At 45.7% G+C, this 21,049-nt stretch overlaps 1 gene segment (V, D, J or C); it reads right to left on the minus strand.

Moving 5' to 3' along the window:
* Positions 1-12,708: 12,708 nt before the first annotated feature.
* Positions 12,709-13,420, minus strand: LOC129399908 (immunoglobulin kappa variable 2D-29-like). The segment is given in 2 exon segments: positions 12,709-13,037; positions 13,372-13,420. Coding segments are annotated over 2 exon segments (378 nt in total).
* Positions 13,421-21,049: the final 7,629 nt, after the last annotated feature.

Raw genomic sequence — 21,049 nt, forward strand, 5'->3', positions numbered from 1 at the left:
GTCCACTCTGGGTGTGACAGACACTAACCCTGCAGGGGGACACAGACTATTATTGAGTGTCCAGGCATGAGCTCTGAGCACTTGCAAATGAGAGGGGGCTGGGCAGGCTGGGCAGGCAGAGTGGGGACGGTGTGTGGGGGGACCAGCCCAGCTGCAGGGAAGTCAGGGGCGCAGGTCCCTGTGGGGAAGCAGAACTTTGCCCACAGAGAACATGCTCCTCCCCAGCTCTCAGGAGGGTCCCAGTGTGAGCACAGGATGGTGAGTCCTCTGGTCTCCTGAGAGTCAGAACATGGCTTCTCGCTCTCTTTGCCCAGGGACAGGAGCTGTCAGACCACAGCCAAATATACATTCTCGGGAATTGTAGACACCTTCACTTTCACATCTTTGGATCAAATTGAGGGCATAGAATCTTCCATTTAGCTTTGATATTGTGGTATTATTGGTTTTAGATATGTCACCAGGACCAACCAGAAACATTGTATATTAACAGGAGAAAACCTGTGGGGCTGTTTTTAACAAGCAGGTGTCCAAATACAGTCCTGAGAGACAGTCTCCCCACTTCCAGCTCAGACTCAGATTATGAGGTTTGTTCTTCATGTTTAGAGAGGCCCTCTGCCTTAGCAAAACCACCTACATGCACTCCTTTCCCTTTGGACAGTCTTCCATGTTTTGAGTCCCTCTTTCACTGAAAGATTCCCTTCTGAGCTGCCCAGATGCAGATGAGTCCAGAAGGGATAGATGAGATGAGTTGCCTCCACCAAATTCCCGTTGAATGCACCGTGCTCCTTCAGCTCACATCCTATATCACACATCTCTTTTATTCTTTTATTCTTTTGTTTATTTATTTATTTTGTTTTTTGACCACACCTATCAGTGTCTAGTGCTTATTACTGGCACTGTACTCTGGAATCACTCCTGGCAAGGCTCGGTGGTGGTGTGGGGTACACTATAGGATACCAAGGATTGAAACAGGAATGGCCACATGAGAGGCAAACATCTTACACAATGTACTATCTTTCCACAATGTCTTTTAATTTGGGGCAGTTCTCAGCAAGCCCAGGTGCAAGTCATTGAAACTCAAGTAATTTTAGGATACAATCCCACAGAGAAATGACATGCAGGTTTTTTTTAAATGTATTTATTAGTGAGTCACAGTGAGGGTACAGTTACAGAATTATAAATTTTTGTGCTCATGTTTCCCTCATACAAAGTTCGAGAACCCATCACTTCACCAGTGCCCATTCTCCACCACAAATAAATCCAGTGTCCCTCCCACTTCCCCATCCCATCTCCCCCCACCCCCCCCTGCCACTGTGGCAAGGTATTCCCTTTTGTTCTCTCTCTCTAATTAGGTGTTGTGGTTTGAAATAAAGGTGTTGAGTGGCTGTTGTGTTCAGTCTTTAGTCTACATTCAGCACTCTTAACCCTTCCCCCTCCTGTCCTCCAACATTTTACTTGGTGTTCCCTTCTGTATCTGAGCTGCCTTTTTCCCAGAATATGAGGCCAGCTTCCAAGCCATGGAGTCAACCTCCTGGTACTTATCTCTACTATTCTTGGGTGTTAGTCTCCTACTCTGTTATTCTATATTCCACAGATGAGTGCAATCTTTCTATGTCTGTCTCTCTCTTTCTGACTCATTTCACTTAGCATGATACTTTCCATGCTAATACACTTATATGCAAAGTTCATGACCTCATTTTTTCTAACAGCTTGACATGCATGTTTTAGAGGTCAGCATCAAAGTGGGCATGAGGGAGTGCCCAACCTGGGTTCCAGGCTCTGACAGGGACCCAATGAGCTGGTGAGCGTAGAGTGCTGGGTGAAATGAGTCAGTAAAGTCTCTAGTGCTGATTTCCCCAACCCCACCACCAAACCCTGATTCAATTACAGTTTCTTCTTTAAGTAGAATGCTTCTAGGAGTACACACCAGCAAAATATTGAAAAGCTCACATGATCCACATCATTGAATTTAAGCTTCTTGATATCCGAGGACTCTCCTCCATGAACTGCTGGCCCAGCTAGTGGTTTTCTGTTTTTGAGGAATCCAGAGTCCTTGGCAGGGTCAGAGATCCATGGAAGATAGCACAGAACATCCAGGGGAGCCCTACAGCGATCATGGATTCTAGTGGAGACGGGTTTCCTTCCAGTGATCAGCCTGTGACTGGGGCCTTCCCTTGTGCCTCTGTCAGACAGAGGCAGCACAGAGAGCCTCACGTTCTGCATGGGCCCCTGACAGGACCCTCCAGAGACATTTGAGGCCTCACACCTGATTAAGGCAGGAGAGATCTCCCCCTGCACCATGACACACACACCCCAATCCATCATTGATTTTTAAGGCTTCTAGGGTTCTGCTCTCACTGGACCACAGGTGACCATATGAACAAACTTCTACCCAATTCCTACTTTATGATTTCCAGCAGCTCACTACCAGAGGACAATCTTACAAAGGGATTCACTGAGACAGGGCAGAATAAGGGTTGCTAGTAGCAGGATGGGATAGAATAATACCTCAGTTACAAAGGACATCAGAGGAGAGTGAAGCCTGGTAAACATGGTGTCTGTACTCAGAAGAGCAGCTCAGATAAGACACACACTGTTGCCTGCACTATTTGCTCCAGAGGAGCTTCCCCGAGGTGGTTCTGATGGCCAGGGGAAGGGTTGGGGGAGAAGGAGGATGAGACTCCAGGGAGTTCACACAATCATGTTGTCACAGAATCCTAAGACTGTGCATTTCACCACAATAGAAGGAGATGGGGGATTAGCACACAGAGGTTGTTTGAGGTCCTGTGGCAGCTTCCTCTGATGGTGAGGAGGGGACAGAGCAGCTGTCACCATCCTGAAGAGCCTGGGGGTGGGAGATGGGCTGAGCAGAAGCTTCAGAGCTAGATTCAATCCTGATGCTCTGCAGGGACACTGACCTTCTCTGGGAACAGCCATGACTGCTGGAGGTGGGTCGCATTGTGTTCCTCATGGCTTCTGAGTGGAACAGCATAAGGACACCCAAAACATATCTATCAAGGTGATAGTTCATTCAGTTTGATGGATTTCTGGTCGAAATTAAACAACCAGCAGTTTCAACAACAAGTTGTTGTCTGACAAAGTAAGGATGATTTCTAAGTTCTCCTCAGCAGTCAGAATAGAAGAAGAAAAAGGGGGAAAGTTGCCTCAGGACTAAATTCTCCGGACGCCGCTGAGGCCGACCCTGCTCAGAGCGTGCCAGTTGTGAAGCCTCAGCTCAGGCTCCCTCACAGGAACACACAGGCTGGGGGCTCACACAACATGCTTGGGATTCTCACACTCTGGAAAGCTGGAGAGTGAAGGTCAAGGTCCCTCAGGGTCACTTCCTGTGAGACCCTCCTTCTGTCAGCAGGAGCCCCTCCCTCCCCTTGTCCTCAGAAGCTCTTGGAAATTGTGACTGTGGGGACTGCCGGGGGGGGGGGGACACTGTTCTCTGATGACCCTAAACTTCCATCTAATCTCCTTCCTGTGAGCTCATTTTCCCTTAAGTGACTCTACTGCTCTTTCTCTGATACATCACAGAGGAACTTAAGTCTAATTATGAGCACTGGAAGGGGTATAAAAAGTCCATATCAGAGCGGCAGGACAGGACTTCTATCCTCACACCAAGAAACGGTGAAAATCTGGCTACAGCTCAGACTCTAACAGCTTTCATACTTTCCCAGAACAGCCATGTCCCTGCTGACAATGGACCTGCTACTGTCTCAGGGTTTCTAGGATTCAGGGTCTCTCCTGTCACGTGTGGGGTTTGTCTGCCATCTCGTGGCCATTGATAATACAGCAACTTAATAGGTTTCAGTTTATCTCTGTGCTGCTGCACTTTAAAGAGACTTTCCCCAAGCCTTTGGAACAGATACTGTAAAGTCTGTCAGTAACCCAGAGTATACAAAAATGTACCTCTCTAAAGCCAATCAGATGGTCACCTTCAACCTCAGTTCATCAGTGTCAGTTGCTGAGAATGAAAGAAACAGACAAACAAGCGGTAAACAATCACACATACAAGGACTGTGCAAGATTTAATGTGACCTGAGCACTCCCAGGGAGTTCAGAGGAAACCACGTATTCAATGAAAAGTCATTGCATCCTGGGTCCCAACATGTGAACCATTGATCGGCAGAGACATTAAGGACAGTGAGTGAGCACCTCCACCTTCAGTGAAGAAGCTGGACTGTCTCAGAGCCAATCAGCAGGAACCTTCAAGCATAAAGTCTGGACAAACACACACACTCTCTGTATGGTGCCCTTACAACTCAAAGACACTAAACTGTTCACTCTAACATTTTCAGGTGCACTTACACTGTTTGAGTACATTTTTGTGTGCTCGGTTATATACTCTCAGATCTAAACTGTTTTACCCAGGGGTTTTATCTACACCTTGGGCTTTTTCCTAAAGGGAAGTTACACACAACAAAGTGAGAAAACAAAGTGTTCATATTCCTAATAAATTGGTCAGATAGTGGTTTTTTTCCTCTCTTTCAATTTTTCCCTCCTGACTCCCACTCCCACCCTGTTTCTGTGACAGGCACTTTTATCTCTATCTCTCTCTCTCTCTTTCTCTCTCTCTCTCTCTCCCCTCTCTCTCTTCCTCCTTTTGTGCATTATGATTTGTAACACAGATACTGAGAAGTTATCATGCATATCCCCAACTGCTTTTGTCACTCAGTCCTTATCCTGTGGGAGCATTTCCAATTTCTATTGTCATGTTCGAGGTGACCGGAGTTTAGAGGAGAAGTCAGGCATAAATAGGCAAGATCCTGGGGCTGAGATGCCAGGATATGTTCAGATGTTATTTGTGAAAGGCAGGAGAGTCCCAGAAATGAGGAGGAGCCTATAATGAGAATGGAACACATGGGGGTGGGGTGGCAGAAAGCAGAGGGCTCCTGGCTCCTCTCTAGAGCGGCTAATCCAGCTTCATTCCTCCTCCAGGATAACCCAGACCAGCTCTGAGAAACACAGTGGATGCACCACTGAGGAGGCTACAGAGCCATGAGCTCGAGACCAAGCCCAGTGAGGATTGTCCCTATGACTGCATGAGACACCTAGGGGGGCAAATCTACCAAGAATGACCCATAATGCATTCTTAGGATTAAACCCCAGGGACTCATAAATGGTCCTCTACATCACTGGTCCTGAGTGATTTTGATCATGAGATTGTGATCATGCTTTTCCAATGTGTGACTGACTCTAAAGACGATTACATTGGAGAGACTTGAAATGCAACTCAGTAATTTAACATTTGAATTTAGTGTAATTTAAGACTAGGAAGCCATGACTTAACTGCATCAATTTCTTGTGCTATGCACTATACAACTCTGTTGTAGATATTTCCCAGATAACCATGTGATTTTAGGAAGCAATAAGCAACACGAGGACAAGCAGTCTGCCAACCGTTAATCAGAGGAACTTCCCATGCTCATTCCACCCACCTGGGCCATGGAGGCATCCTCTCTCAGCTTTTATTTAACCACTGTCTTTCCTAATAAATTTCTTCATATGACTAAGAGTCTATTGCCCATGTGGGCAGCTCTGTCTTTGCCATGTTGCATATGTGAGTATTTGAGCACCCACTGCCCTAGGCCATGATCATCACCTCATTTCTGAGGTCCCTATAGTTACAAGATAACTACAAGAGACCAAATGAAACAATCACAAGGTGGGAGTTGTAAACTGCCCTGATAAATGTTTCTTCCAGTACATGAACAAAGTGCCTCTATCTGACGGGCATGAAAAGAATCCTTATGCTTTCTTGGGATCTGCAATGTTTTCACTGCATCACAGAAATGAAGGACAAACACCATGAAGCAAATGGAAACATTGTCCCATGCTCTAGTCTTTGCAGTAAGATTGCTGCCTGTGCCAACAGGGCCAGGAGACTTTCCTTTGCTATTGGGGATGAATGACTTTGTTCCTGGACAGTTACTGAACATTAATCAGATGTTTCTCTGGAAGTAAGAAGGGGGTTAGGCTGTTGATTTCTATATAACTAGATACGAAAATAATAGTTCATATAATGGGTGGGTTTATATTTTACACCTTTGTCTGAATGTGATAAACCAGAGTGTTCCCGTGCCTCTGGCCTATTCAACACCCAGACCAGCATCATGAAGGGCAGGTCCCCACACAGGGGTCTCTGTAAGCCAGCGGGGAGCTGGACCACTCCAGGCTCAGAGTGACCTGGGGATTCTGTAATCCTGGGACTCAGCAGGTATTGGGCAGGAATTAGAGGACATGGGTCTATCCAGACCTGAGTTTAGGGACAGTGTCCACCAGGTGAATTTTCAGGAGCAGCACAGGGGACTCAGGGTCAGCCTGGGGACAAAACCCCCCTCAGTCCATTGCCAGCTTCCCATAGGATACCAGTGAGGAAGGTTCCCTGCCTGCCCCATTGTTCCTCTTGCTACAAGCATTCGACTTTGGAGGACTGTGTCTGCCCCAGTGAGCAAGTGTCAGAGAAACTCCTACTCTCCATTCTGCTTCCCAGGAGCCCACTCACCAAGACGGTCTTGCACAGGAATCCAAGGAAATGAGTGAGAACTAGGGGTGACCTTGGGCAGGAATGAGAAAAACAGGCGCCCAAGTCTGAAGGTACAAGGACCCCTGTGTGAGCAGGATGAACTGGGGCCTGTCAGTTCAGGACAGGGAGTCGGAGCTGACACACTGGAGTCTCCATCAGGGACACAGAGGAGAAGCCCTGGAGGTGCAGGTGGAGGAAGTTAGAGGGATTGGGAAGGGCAGCCTGTGATGGGGGAGAAGTGAAGCTACTTTTTTTTGTTTGTATTTTTGTTTCTTAGTTTTTTCATTTGTTACTTTGAGGCCATACAGAGCAGTACTCAGGACTTATTCCAGGCTTAGAGATCACTCCAGAAGAAAAATTATGGGTTTCCAGGAATGTAAAATATGTTGACCACATACAAGGCAAGCACCTCACCTGTTGTGATTTCTTTGACTCATATGATGCACTTTATTATAAAAATGTACATTTCATAGTAAATTACATTATGCCTTAAAGTCTTGAAAATGTTGTGTTAATAATCTGATACTTTGATAGTAATATATCACTTATAATGTGGGCAAAACTGGGAGGGTGAAGTGGGGCAGCCAATCGCTGTCAGTTCACTCCAACTGCTGATTCACAGCACAGCCCCCTGAATACCTGCTGCTCTGCCAGGCCAGGCCTGTGCCTCTGACCAGGCCCTAATGTCGGGTGTCTGCAGTACAGCAGGGGTTTTCCTGGGCCAGACCCACAGCTGCAGCCTCCTCCCCTGAGACCCCCAAAGCCTTCCCCTCACTGACTCAGAGACTCTACTCTCTGCTCCCCAGCAAAGAACTCGTGTGGCCATCTGGGGCAGGCCAGGCAGGGAGGTTTATGTTCGGGGCTGTATCACTGTGTGAGGAGACTTTGTACCTTGGGAGCAGTAGTAAACGCCAACATCCTCAGGCTCCACCCTGCTAATCTGAAGAGTGAATTTTGTTCCTGACCCACTGGCACTGAACCTGTCTGGGACCCCAGTCAATCGGTTAGAAACTTTATAGAACAGGAGCCTTGGGGGTTGGCCTGGCTTCTGATGGTACCAGCTCAGATAGGTGTTTCCTGCATTGTTTGTGATGCTCTCACTAGATGTGCAGGAGATGGAGGTTGGTTGTCCCTTGACAATGGACAGGGAGAGTGGACTTTGTGTCATCACGACATCACTTCTGGATCCTGGAAAATTGATTGTTAAAATTGTAAGATTATATACAACCATCAGGTCAATTATATTGCTTCCATTCTGCAATTTATTTTAGATAAAATATTGTATTCTAAGAATGTCATTACTTGAAAGATTTATACTCCTACACCAGAAGGATGTCACCACAGTGAAGAGACCTTAGGGATGGGGAAACAGACCTCTACACCTTCCCTGGGCCATCTCCACTTTCCTGATGTTTCTCTCTCACACAGTCAGACACACAGACAGAACACACAAGGAGACCAGTGGGTCCCCAAACCCCCTCCTGAGCCCATTCTTTCTCCTCTCCCTGCGGCCCTTACCTGGGATGCAGAACATCAGCAGACCCAGAAACTGAGCAGGGAACCTCATTTTGGGAGTTGATCTGAGAAGACCTGATAGCTGAAAGCCAGATAGAGCTGACTCTTATGTGAGACTGTCCAATATAGACCCTCCCCTGGGCACAGCATGCAAATACACGGGTGGGTGCACTGGTGTGAAAAGACCTCAAGGAAGGAGTCACTTCTCTTGAGCAAAGTGGTGAATGTTTCTTCTAGTCTATGAAAAATAGTGGAAACATTGACTTAGCCTGGATGGCAGTGGTTAAGATGAAACACTTCACAGTCTAACTGTGGGTGACACAGGTGTGTGTCAATGTTAATTTTTTTCTCTTTTATCGTTTGTTTGCTTGCTTGGGGAGCACACTCAGCAGTGCTCAGGGGTTACTCTTGGCTCTTCACACAGGAACTACTCCTAGCAGTACTTGGAGGATCATAGGGATGCTGCAAGCAAGGCAATCACCTCACACACTGCACTGTCACTCCGGCCCCCACACTGTGTCTCTCACAATTAGTATAAATTCCTGATTTCTCTGGTACTCTTGCCATGTAAATATGTGTCTAAACCTCAGGCAAGCAATTGACAGAAAATTCTGTGTCCTGTTTCTCCCATATGGGAAAATCCTGATTCTGATGTAAAGAGTCTAAACTTTGTCTCTCTCTCTTTTTTATTTTTTGCTTTTTCTTTGAGTCACACTGGGCAATTTTTAGGGTTGACTCCTAGCTCTGCACTCAGGAATCACTTTTGGTGGTTCTCGGGGGACCATATTCTAGGACTTATTCTAGGATTCTAGGACTTGAACCCAGGTCAGCTATGTGTAAGGCAAAAGTCCTATCCGATGTGATATGGCTCCGGCCCTAAGTTTCAACATTTAGAATTGACATGGGAGATTCCAATTTTTCTGTTTTCTGTTGTAATCAGGTTAAAAGTTCCATATTGTTATAATCAAGAATTTGGAATTGCCTTTCCCTGGAGCCTAGAGAATTGAATTGATGTTGACAGATATGTTCAAGGAGTTTGACACAGACAAAAAAGATCCTCTTTTTACTAAGGTTGCATTTATACTCTCAAACTATATCCCAAAGTGTCAATTAGAACATGCAGTTGAACTACATTTTACTATATTTATAGAAGAGAAGGATTACACATGTATTAATAAGGCTAAAATTTCATGGACTGTGTCCACCAGGTGAATTTCAGTAACACACAGGGGGCTCAGCCTGGGGACAAAACCCCCTTCAGTCCATTGCCAGGTTCCCATGGGTGGGGCTAGAGCTATAGTACAGCAGGTAGGCCATTTGCCTTGCACACTGCTGACCAAGGTTCGATTCCCAGCATCGCATATCATCCCCTGAGCACCACCAGGAGTAATTCCTGAGTGAAAAACCAGGAGTAACCTCTGTGCATTGCTAGGTGTAACACCCCCCCCCCCGCTCCAAAACATGCCACAAAAAGTGCCATGGGACCCCAGTGAGGAAGGTTCCCTGCCTTCCCCATTGTCTCTCCTGCTACAAGCATTTGAATTTGGAGGACTGTGTCTGCACCAGTGAACAAGTGTCAGAGAAACTCTTACTCTCCATTCTGCTTCCAAGGACTCCACTCACCAAGAGGGTCTTGCACAGGAATCCAAGGAAATGAGTGAGAACTAGGGGTGATCGTGGGCAGGAATGAGAAAAACTGGCACCCAACTCTGAAGGCACCAGGACCTCTGTGTGAGCAGGATGAACTGGGGCCTGTGAGTTCAGCACAGGGAGTCGGAGCTGACACACTGGAGTCTTCATCAGGGACGCAGAGGGGAAGCACTCAAGGTGCAGGTGGAGGAGGTGAGAGGGACTGGGAAGGGCGAACTGGGATGGGGGAGAAGTGAAGCTACTTTTTTTGGTTTGTTAGTATTTTTGTTAGTTTTTTCATTTGTTGCTTTGAGACCACACCTGGCAGTGCTCAGGACTTATTCCAGGTTTTTTTTTTTTTTTCTTATTCCAGGTTTAAGCCCAGGAAAAACATGGGCTTCCAAGGATTTAAAATGTGATGACCACATAAAAGGCAAGCACCTCACCTGTAGTATTCTCTTTGACCTATATGAAGCACTTTCCTATATAATGCATATTGCACAGTAAATTTTATTATTCATTAAAATCTTGAAAAAGTTGTGTCAATCATCTGATACTTAGGTAGTAATACATCCCTTACAAATGTGGGCAAAACTGGGAGGGTGACTCTTAGAAACAATAGACTTATACAGTAAAGTTGCAGCCTACAAAATCAATACCCCAAAATTCATGGCCTTCCTATATACAAACAATGAGGCAGAAGAAAGGGACATGAAAAAAGCAATCCCATTCACAGTCGTGTCCCAGAAAATCAAGTACCTCAGAATCAGCCTAACCAAGGAAGTAAAAGACCTCTACAAAGAAAACTATAACATGCTACTCCATGAAATAAAAGAGGACATGAGGAAATGGAAACATATCCCCTGCTCATGGATAGGGAGAATCAATATTGTCAAAATGGCAATACTGCCCAAAGCATTATACAGATTCAACGCGATCCCTATAAGGATACCCATGACATTCTTCAAAGAAACGGATCAAGCAATCCTAAAATTTATATTGAACAACAAACATCCACGGATAGCTAAAACAATTCTTGGGAAAAACACGATGGGAGGCATCACCCTCCCCAACCTCAAACTTTACTACAAAGCGGTAACAATTAAAACAGCATGGTACTGGAACAAAGGCAGACCCGCAGACCAATGGAACAGGGTGGAATATCCCTACACACAACCCCAAATGTATGATCATCTAATCATTGATAAGTGAGCAAGAGATGTGAAGTGGAGCAAGGAAAGCCTCTTTAACAAATGGTGCTGGCACAACTGGACAACCACATGCAAAAGAATGGGCTTAGACCTCGACCTGACACCATGCACAAAAGTCAGATCAAAATGGATTAAAGACCTCAACATCAGACCACAAACCATAAGGTACATTGAAGACAAGGTCGGCAAAACCCTCCACGATATTGAAGATAAAGGTATCTTCAAAGGTGACACAGAACTAAGCAATCTAGTAGAAACAGAGATCAACAAATGGGACTACATTAAACTAAAAAGCTTTTGCACCGCAAGAGATACAGTGACCAAAATACAAAGACTATCTACAGAATGGGAAAGGATATTTACACAATACCTATCAGATAAGGGGTTGATATCAATGGTGTATAAAGCACTGGTTGAAGTCTACAAGAAGAAAACATCCAACCCGATCAGAAAATGGGGCGAAGAAATGAACAGAAACTTTCCCAAGGAAGAGGATACGAATAGCCAAAAGGCACATGAAAAAGTGCTCTACATCACTAATCATCAGAGAGAGCAGATCAAAACAACCATGAGATACCACCTCACACCACAGAGACTGGCACACATCCAAAAGAACAAAAGCAACCACTGTTGGAGAGGATGTGGGGAGAAAGGGACCCTTCTACACTGCTGGTGGGAATGCCGACTAGTTCAGCCTTTATGGAAAAAAATATGGATGATTCTCAAAGAACTAGAGGTTGAGCTTCCATTTGATCCAGCAGTACCACTGCTGGGAAAATATCCCAGAGAAGCAAAAAAGTATAGTCGAAATGACATCTGCACTTATATGTTCCTCACAGCACTGTTTACAATAGACAGAATCTGGAAAAAACCTGAGTGCCCGAGAACAGAGGACTGGCTGAAGAAACTTTGGTACATCTATACAATGGAATACTATGCAGCTGTTAGAAAAAATGAGGTCATGAAGTTTGCATATAAGTGGATTAGCATGGAAAGTATCATGCTAAGTGAAATGAGTCAGAAAGACAGAGACAGACATAGAAAGATTGAGCTCAGCTGTGGAATATAGAATAATAGAATAGGAGTCTAACACCCAAGAATAGTAGAAATAAGTACCAGGAGGCTGTCTCCATGGCTTGGAGGCTGGTCTCTCATTCTGGGCAACTCAGAGAAGGGAACACCAAGTAAAATGTGGTCGGAGGTCATGCAGGGGAAGGATGACGCATGCCGAATGTAGACTAGAGACTGAACACAATGGCCACTCAACACCTTTATTGCAAACCACAACACCTAATCAGAGAGAGAGAGAACAAAAGGGAATACCCTGCCACAGTGACAGTGTGGAGTGTGGGGAGATGGGACTGGGGGAGGGCGGGAGGGATGCTGGGTTTACTGGTGGTGGAGAATGGGCACTGGTGAAGGGATGGGTTCTCGAACTTTGTGTGGGGGAAACATGAGCACAAAAATGTATAAATCTGTAACTGTACCCTCAAGGTGATTCACTAATTAAAAAAAAATAAAAAAAACTGGAAGGGTGAAGTGGGGTTGCCCATCAGCTGTCAGTTCACTCAAACTGATCATTCACCGCACAGCCCCCTGCATACCTGCTGCTCTGCCAGGCCAGGCCTGTGCCTCTGACCAGGCCCCAATGTGGGGTGTCTGCAGTACAGCAGGGGCTCTCCTGGGCCAGACACACAGCTGCAGCCTCCTCCCCTGAGACCCCCATTGCCTTCCTCTCACTGACTCAGAGACTCTGCTGTCTACTCCCCAGCAAAGAACAAGTGTGGACATTTGGGGCAGGCCAAGCAGGGTGTTTTATGTTCAGGGCTGTATCACTGTGTGAGGTAACCTTGAAGCTTGCATGCGGTAGTAAGTGCCAACATCCTCAGGCTCCACCCTGCTAATGTGAAGAGTGAATTTTGTTCCTGTCCCACTGGCACTGAACCTGTCTGGGACCCCAGGCTGTCGGTTAGAAACGGTATAGAAAAGGAGCCTTGGAGGTTGGCCTGGCTTCTGATGGAACCAATTCAGATAGGTTCCTTTACTATTCACGATACTCTCACTAGATGTGCAGGAGATGGAGGTTGGCTCTCCCTTGATGATGGACAGGGAGAGTGGACTCTGGGTCATCACAACATCATTTCTGGATCCTGGAAAATTGCTTTTTAAAAGTATCAGGTTACATCCAAATATAGGCTTAATTTTATTACTTCCATTCTGCAATTTATTTTTGGAAAATATTGTTTTCTGAGAAAGTCATTACTTGAATGATTTATACCCCTGCACCAGAAGGATGTCACCACAGTGAAGAGAACTTAGGGATGGGGAAACAGGCCTCTACACCTTCCCTGGGCCATCCCCACTTTCCTGATGTTTCTCTCTCACACAGTCTGACACACAAATAGAACACACGAGGAGACCAGTGGGCCCTCCAAATCCTCTCTTCCCCAAATCCATTCTTTCTCCTCTCCCTGCTCCCCTTACCTGGGATGCAGGACATAAGCAGACCCAGAAACTGAGCAGGGAACCTCATTTTGCGAGTTGATCTGAGAAGACCTGATAGCTGAAAGCCAGATAGAGCTGACTCTTATGGGAGATTGTCCAATATAGACCCTCCCCGGGCACAGCATGCAAATACACGGGTGGGTGCACCAGTGAGTAAAGACCTCAAGGAAGGAGTTGATTCTCTTGAGCAAGTGACAAATTTGTCTTCTAGTCTATGAAATATAGTGGAAACATTCACTTAGCCTGGATGGTAGTGGTTAAGATGGAACACTTGTCAGTCTAACTGTGGGTGACACAGATGTGTGTCAATGTTTCTTTTGTTCTGGTTTATGGTTTTGTTTGCTTGCTTGGGGGCCACACTCAGCAGTGCTCAGGGGTTATTCTTGGCTCTTCACTCAGGAACTGCTCCTAGTAGTACTCGGGAGACCATATGGGATGCTCCACGCATGGCAATCACTTTACACACTACACTATCACTCCAGCCCCCTCACACTGTCTCTCACAATTAGTATATTTCTGTTTTATCAGGTGCTCTAGCTCTGTAAATATGTATCTAGGTCACTCTCAGGTAAGCAATGTGTCCCATATGTCCCATGTAAGAATCTCCTGATTTTGATGTGCAGAGTCTCAAACTTCTTTTTTTATTTCTTTTTGCTATTTTCTGGGTCACACCCAGTGATGCTCAGGCCTGACATCTGGCTCTGCATGCAGGAGTCACTCCTAGTCATGCTCAGGGACCATATATAATGCCAGGACTTGAACCCAGGTTGGCTATGTGCAAGACAAGTGTCCTATGGCTCCGGACCCAAGTCTCAACATTTAGAATTGACATGAGAGAGTCAAATTTCTCTGTTTCTGTTGTAATCAGGTAAATAGTTTCACAATATTATAATTATGAATTTGGGATTTCCTTTCCCTGAGGCCTAGTTAATTGAATTCATGGTGACACATATGTTCAAGGAGTTTGACTTAAAACAAAAATATCTCTTTTTTTTCCGAGGTTGCATTTATACTCTCAAACTATACCACAAAGTGTCAATGAAGATGATGCAAGTTGAACTACATTGTACTATATTTAAAGAAAGAGAACAATTATACATGCATTAATAAGGCTTAAACTCAATCACAGCAATATATCATACTGGAGCAAATTGTCTCTCTAGAGAATGGTGCAGGGGGTGCTTTTTGTCATAGCAGACCCTGGGTTGTGAATCCCAGGGGGGTATGTTAGGGATTCAACCCAGAGACTCTCAGGGGGTTCCATAACCAGCGCAGATTACTGAACTTAAAATATTAGGGTCTAGATCTTGCAAACTTTCAACCCTTCCTTGGTTCCACAGTGTGTGGATGATGTTTTCTTTAACTATATAAGATGGCAGCAGACTCTAACAAATAGCTTAATCAGTACATGAGCACTATTGTCCTGACAAGTGACTCTCCCTATTTTGTTAGGAACCCCCCAAATTTCATTTCTATCTCCTTAACTTGTGCCTCTGCTTAGGCCTGTTTGCCTGTGGGGCTGGTTTGGGGAGGGGCCCTGCTAGGCTGCCTGGTGCCCTGCAGTCCTGCAGCCCTGACTGTCATTCCCAAATCCAAATAATGAAGAAAATCCAAAAAATCCTCCCCAGCTGTGTGACTTGAGCTTGTGCTTTTGTTTTGGACCTTGGGGAAGAAAGGACTGTGTCTGGAAGGGTTTTTGTTTTTGCTTTTGTTTTGTGGGACTCAGGCGTGGCACCCGGGGGTATCCTATGACTTATTTTTTCTCTTTTCATTCATCTTTCCATTCCCTTCCATTCCCTCCCCTTCCTTACCTTTCCCTTCCCTTCCCTTTTCTCCCCTCCCCCTTCCCTTCCCCTTCTTTTCTTTCCCTTCCTGTCTCCCCTTCCCTTCCATTCACTTCCCTCTCATCTCCTCATTTCTACTTTCTCTATCCTCCCTCCCTCCCTCCCTCCCTCCCTCCCTCCCTCCTTCCTTCCTTCCTCCCTCCCTCCCTCCCTCCCTCCCTCCCTCCCTCCCTCCTTCCTTCCTTCCTTCCTTCCTTCCTTCCTTCCTTCCTTTCTCTTTCCCTCCCTCTCTTACTTTCTCTCTCCCTTTCCTTCTTCCTTTAATCTTCCTTCCTTCCTTCCTTCCTTCCTTCCTTCCTTCCTTCCTTCCTTCCTTCCTTCCTTCCTTCCTGCCTTCCTTCCTGCCTTCCTTCCTTCCATCCTTCCTTCCTTTCTCTTTCCTTCATTTTTTCTTCCTTCCTTCCCTTCCTTCCTCCCTCCCTCCCTTCCTTCCTTTCTTCCTTCGTTCCTTCCTTCCTTCCTTCCTTCCTTTCTTCCTTTCTCTTTCCCTCCCTCTCTTACTATCTCTCTCCCTTTCTTTCTCTCTTTAATCTTCCTCCCTCCCTCCCTCCCTCCCTCCCTCCCTCCCTCCCTCCCTTCCTTCCTTCCTTCTTTCCTTCCTTCCTTCCTTCCTTCCTTCCTTCCTTCCTTCCTTCCTTCCTTCCTTCCTTCCTTCCTCTTTCTCTCCCTCTCTTCCTTTCTCCCATTCTTTCTCTCTTTAATCTTCCTTCCTTCCTTCCTTCCTTCCTTCCTTCCTTCCTTCCTTCCTTCCTTCCTTCCTTCCTTCCTTCCTTCCTCTCTCCCTCTCTCCTCTCTCTCTTTCTTTCTTTCTTTCTTTCTTTCTTTCTTTCTTTCTTTCTTTCTTTCTTTCTTTCTTTCTTTCTTTCTTTCTTTCTTTCTTTCTTTCTTTCTTTCTTTCTTTCTTTCTTCCTTTCTTTCTTCTTCATTTCCTTCTTTATGTTTTTGGTCCAAACCCCGCATTTTCCTGGCTCTGTGCTCAGTGGTTACTCCTGACAGGCCAGGGTACTATAGAACCCAGCCACATGCAAAACACCTGCCTTACCCTCTGTAGGATCTCTCTGAACCGTGCATTGCTAAATATTGTAGAGAATATAATTTTGTAAACATAATTTTGTACATAAATAAATGCTAATATTAGTCCTTGTTTGAAAGTTCTCTGGAGACCCCTATTTCTTTTCATAAACCTTAACTGTATTAGAATCCAGGTTCCTCGTCCTTAATAACCTCTACTGTTTATGAAAGATTACATCAGCAGGATTGAACATATCTCTGTTCTTGGAATGCAGATGGAGGGAGAGAATTGGGGTGTCAGGAACCTCCTTGTGACATCTCTCACAACTTTCCTGTGGAATCACCATATGGCTGCATCGGACACTCTCAGCAGGAAAGGCACCAGGAGGAGAAGCTGGGCCATCCCAGCCTCACACAGCTGATCTCTGGGGATTTGTGTTCTGGCATGTGTCACAGTGAGAGGGTAAGCTTTATACTGTAGACAGTAATAAGTGGCAGCTTCCTCAGGTTTGAAGCTGCTGATGATGAGAGTGAAATCTGTCCCAGATCCACTGCCACTGAACCTGGGAGGGACGTGTTGTCCTAAACTGATAGTATAAATGAGGAGCTTGGGAGCTTTTCCTGGTTTTTGATACCAGTATAAATTGCTGTAAATGTGTTGACTGGCCTTATAGTTGATGGTGGCTTTGTCTTCCAGAGAGAGATGCAGACACGGATGGAGGCTGCCTCATCTGGATATCACACCTGGCACCTGAGAAAAAAGTATAAGTGTACATCATTATCATAAATTATAAGTTAGATAATTTCCTTGAAGACCCAGGAAGTCCAAATTCATGGAAACCCGCATTTCTTTTATACCCTGAAGCCAGAGCAGCAGGAAACTGAGGAGCTGCACAGGGACCCTCATGTCCACTCTGGGTGTGACAGAGACTGACCCTGCAGGGGGACACAGACTATTATTGAGTGTCCAGGCATGAGCTCTGAGCACTTGCAAATGAGAGGGGGCTGGGCAGACTGGGCAGGCAGAGGGGGGAGGGTGTGTGTTGGGACCAGCCCAGCTACAGGGAAGTCAGGGGTGTGGGTCCCTCTGGGGAAGCAGAACTTTGCCCACAGAGAACATGCTCCTCCCTGAGGCACAGGAAGGCCCCAGTGTGAGCACAGAAGGGCAGGTCCTCTGGTTCTGAGAGTCAGGACCTGGCTACTTGTTCTCTGCCTCACAGATAACAGTGTCACAGTTTTAGATCACAGTGTCACAGTCATGCTAAGAAATTCTTCAAAGATCTTTTATTTGACACCTGTGGATATAATCTAGGCCAGAGGGTCTCTTCCTTGCTCTGACATCCTGTCATTCTTATTATGAGAAACTGTCATTACCCCCAGGAGGAGATGTACTGAGTCGGAAAAGTATGGATATCATCATTGGTAACTAAATGATCAGATAGTTTCTGCCTTGCCAGCAGCTGATCCCAGCACTCTCCCTCAGTTTGTATGATTGTCCCAACACTTCCATCTTGCCCAGATATCAGGATTTTCCTTCACACTCAGAAAGTCTTAATACACACCCATTTTCATGCACTAAGAGTTCCTTACTGTTACTGTTACTGTTACTGTTACACTCCTAATGCAGCAGTTATGTATACCTAGGTCGAGAACTCAACATGACCAATGACCTGGCACCTGAGCTACACAGGAAGAAGAGAGTGGCGTTGAATGCCTTCAAAAGTGTCGAAGAAGTAGCTAAGAGGACAAAGAACCTCTTAGAGACCTGGGACCTACGAAAACAGGATAAAAATGCTATTCAGGTCTCCCAAAGAGGAATCGAAAGATCTATGCTAGGATTATCACGCTTCACTCAAGTGAGAGAAGGAATCCAGAGTTCCAACCTCCATTGATGACTGAGAATCAAGGATACTATCTCATTTGCCAAGGAGTCGAAAATCAGATGGGCCAGACACATAATGCAATTTGAAGATGACCACTGGACTAGAGCCGTTTCTGACTGGATTCTATGGGACGTCAAAAGAACGCATTGTCGCCCACCTACGAGATGGGCAGATTTCTTCATCAAGACCCTGAACCAACGGTTTGGGTTTGAGGCTCTTTATGTTCCTGGAACAAGCAGAGGCCATTGGGCTACACTAACATGTGACGGGATGAATGGAGATGTTACTGGCACCCACTCAAGCAAATTGATGAATAACCTGATGTCAAATGAGCAAGAGCTCCTTAGACTACAATTTTTGTCTTTCTCCCTGGTGCCTGTGATATTGACTCTCTTATGAGATGATCAGATGATGGTGTGTCTGGATGGGATAGAGGACACAGTCCAACTAGAGCAAATGCTTGCAGAACCTTTTCATTTCTCCACCACAAAATCCTCCATCACAAACTTATCCAGGAGTGATCACCAAAGGAAAAACCCAGAGTAAACCCTGAGCACTGCTAGGTGTGACCCCCCCAAAGAAACCAAAATATTATCTAAAACATTTATTCATTTGGGGTCCCTCATGTCCTGTTCATAGGACTGGATGGTCACTGTGAATACTGTGGGATAGTCACAATACTCAGAGAGCTGGCTGAGAAATGCAGTTTTAGGACCATTTGGTTTGATGTAATTCTGGTCAGAATCAAAGTAAAACCAGCTTCATCCTAAAGGCAAAGTCAGGCTCAACAAACAAGCTGAGCATGAAGCCTGAGCAGAGTGCAGGGTAGAAGAAATAATGGGGTAGCCCCTTCTCTGAGGTGCCCCTGAGGCAGCCCAGGTCTGAGGGTCCAGGGGTGTGAAGCATTAGCTAAGGCTCCCTCACAGGAACACACAGGCTGGGGGGCTCAAACCACACACACAGGATTCTCACACTCCGAGAGTCTGGAGAGTGAGGATCAAGATCTCTCAAGATCACATCCTGTGAGACCATCCTCCTGTGAGCAGGAGCCCCTCTCTCACCTTGTCCTCACAGGCTACTCCTGGGTGAGTGCCGGTGGGGACAGAGAGGGTTTCCTGGTGTCTCTTTATACTTTATAAAGTCACACATCCTGTGACTTTACTTTACAATAAGTGGCAATTTATCATCCCCATTTACAGTCCTGATGAAATAATGTCACAACATAAATTGGGGAGTTGTGGAGAAGGGGTAACTCCACTAATGTTTCCAGCAGAGAGGTAATACTGGACTTCTGCTCGCACTGCAAGAACATGATAATTTGCATAAACCTCAGCCTCTGACAACACTTCCATACATTTTCCATCATTCCCACAGGACCTACTGTCCCTATTGACAATGGGACACTAGCTCAGTTACCTTCCCAGTGCTTTTAAGATGCAGGCTCCCTGCATGGTCGGTTATGGGGTCTGTCTCCATCTAGTGGCTATTTCAGAATACAGCAGCTAAAATGATTTCAGATGCTGGTCCTAGGGATTCAGGAGAGACTTTTTACGTCAATCTTTGAAACACATGCTGTAATACACAACACAAGGCCAATCTGTAAGCACAAAGCAAATAAGGACTTCTCTTTATAATAAAATTCTAAGCTAACTGTGAAGTAACCATGAACAAGGGACCAGTTATTCAGGAGGGAGTGTGTCACCAGGAGCTGAGTGTTAGTTTCTTTCATCCTCGCATGTCATGGATCTAATTTCAGAAAAATCTTCAGGAAGGAAGAGGAAGCTGCAGGTGAAATGCCAGGTGAGCAGTGGGGGTGTGTCGGGGAGCAGAGGGCTCCTGACTCCTGAGGTAGACTTGGCAATCCAGCTCCATGCCTCCTTCCAGAGCTCTCCAGACTCACTCTGACACCCACAGCTGCTGCACCAGTGAGGCAATCACTGGTGCTGCACCTAGGGAGCCATCAGTCTATGGATATGACTGGTGAGGTCTGTCCTCACGGCTGCTTTAGAAATCAGTGTGACATTCCAACCATTAGTGCCCAATAGCACTGTTTAATGTGTTGGCATCAGGAATCTAACCCAGGGCCTCAGACGTGAAAAACATATCCTCCAGTTCATTTACTTATCTGCATTCCTGGTACTGGATTTTTTTCTTTATGATGATAGCATAGGAGGTAGGGTATTTGCCTTCCACGCAGATGACCTGGGTTCAATTCCTCCATCCCTCTTGGATAGCCCAGCAAGTTACCAGGACTATCCCACTTGCATGACAGAGCCTGGCAAGCTCCCCATTGCATGTTCAGTATGCTAAAAACAGTAATAACAAGTCTCACAATGGAGACGTTACTGGTGCCCATTCAAGCAAATTGATGAACCATGGAATCACAGTGCTAAAGTGCAGAGCATGGGTTTGATTATGTATAAGATTTGATCTTATGCATAAATGTTTCCAAAAATGGCTTTTTGGCACTTCAAAAATAAGTACTTCCCTTCATAACTTAGTAGCTTATTTTATGTCATCTTAAAGTATTACTTTGGTCCAATTAAAGTCTTTCCACTATGTTTGATCAAAATCAAGGTGATATTTAGGTATTAAAAACCCAGCCACATCACCAGCACACCAGGTGATACAGATATTCCTGTTCCCTTCAGCCAACACTGTGTGATACACATGTCAGTGTGGATGTTACACGTGACAGATATCTGGAAACTTCCCGGGTTCTTCCCGGGTTGCTGTTGCTGTTGTATATGTACAGAGACTCTGCTGAACCCTGAAGGAAGCTGGATATTGGGCCACAGGCTGCACTAGAACCCAGACATGGAGACTGAGCTCCAGGTGTCCCTCTGTTGATCGTGTCCCCAAGGTCTTGCTGGTGCCATTGATGTGCTAGAGCAGGCAGGGGTGACACTGCATGGGCTG

Source organism: Sorex araneus, chromosome X (assembly GCF_027595985.1).
Source record: "Sorex araneus isolate mSorAra2 chromosome X, mSorAra2.pri, whole genome shotgun sequence".
NCBI lineage: Eukaryota > Metazoa > Chordata > Mammalia > Eulipotyphla > Soricidae > Sorex > Sorex araneus.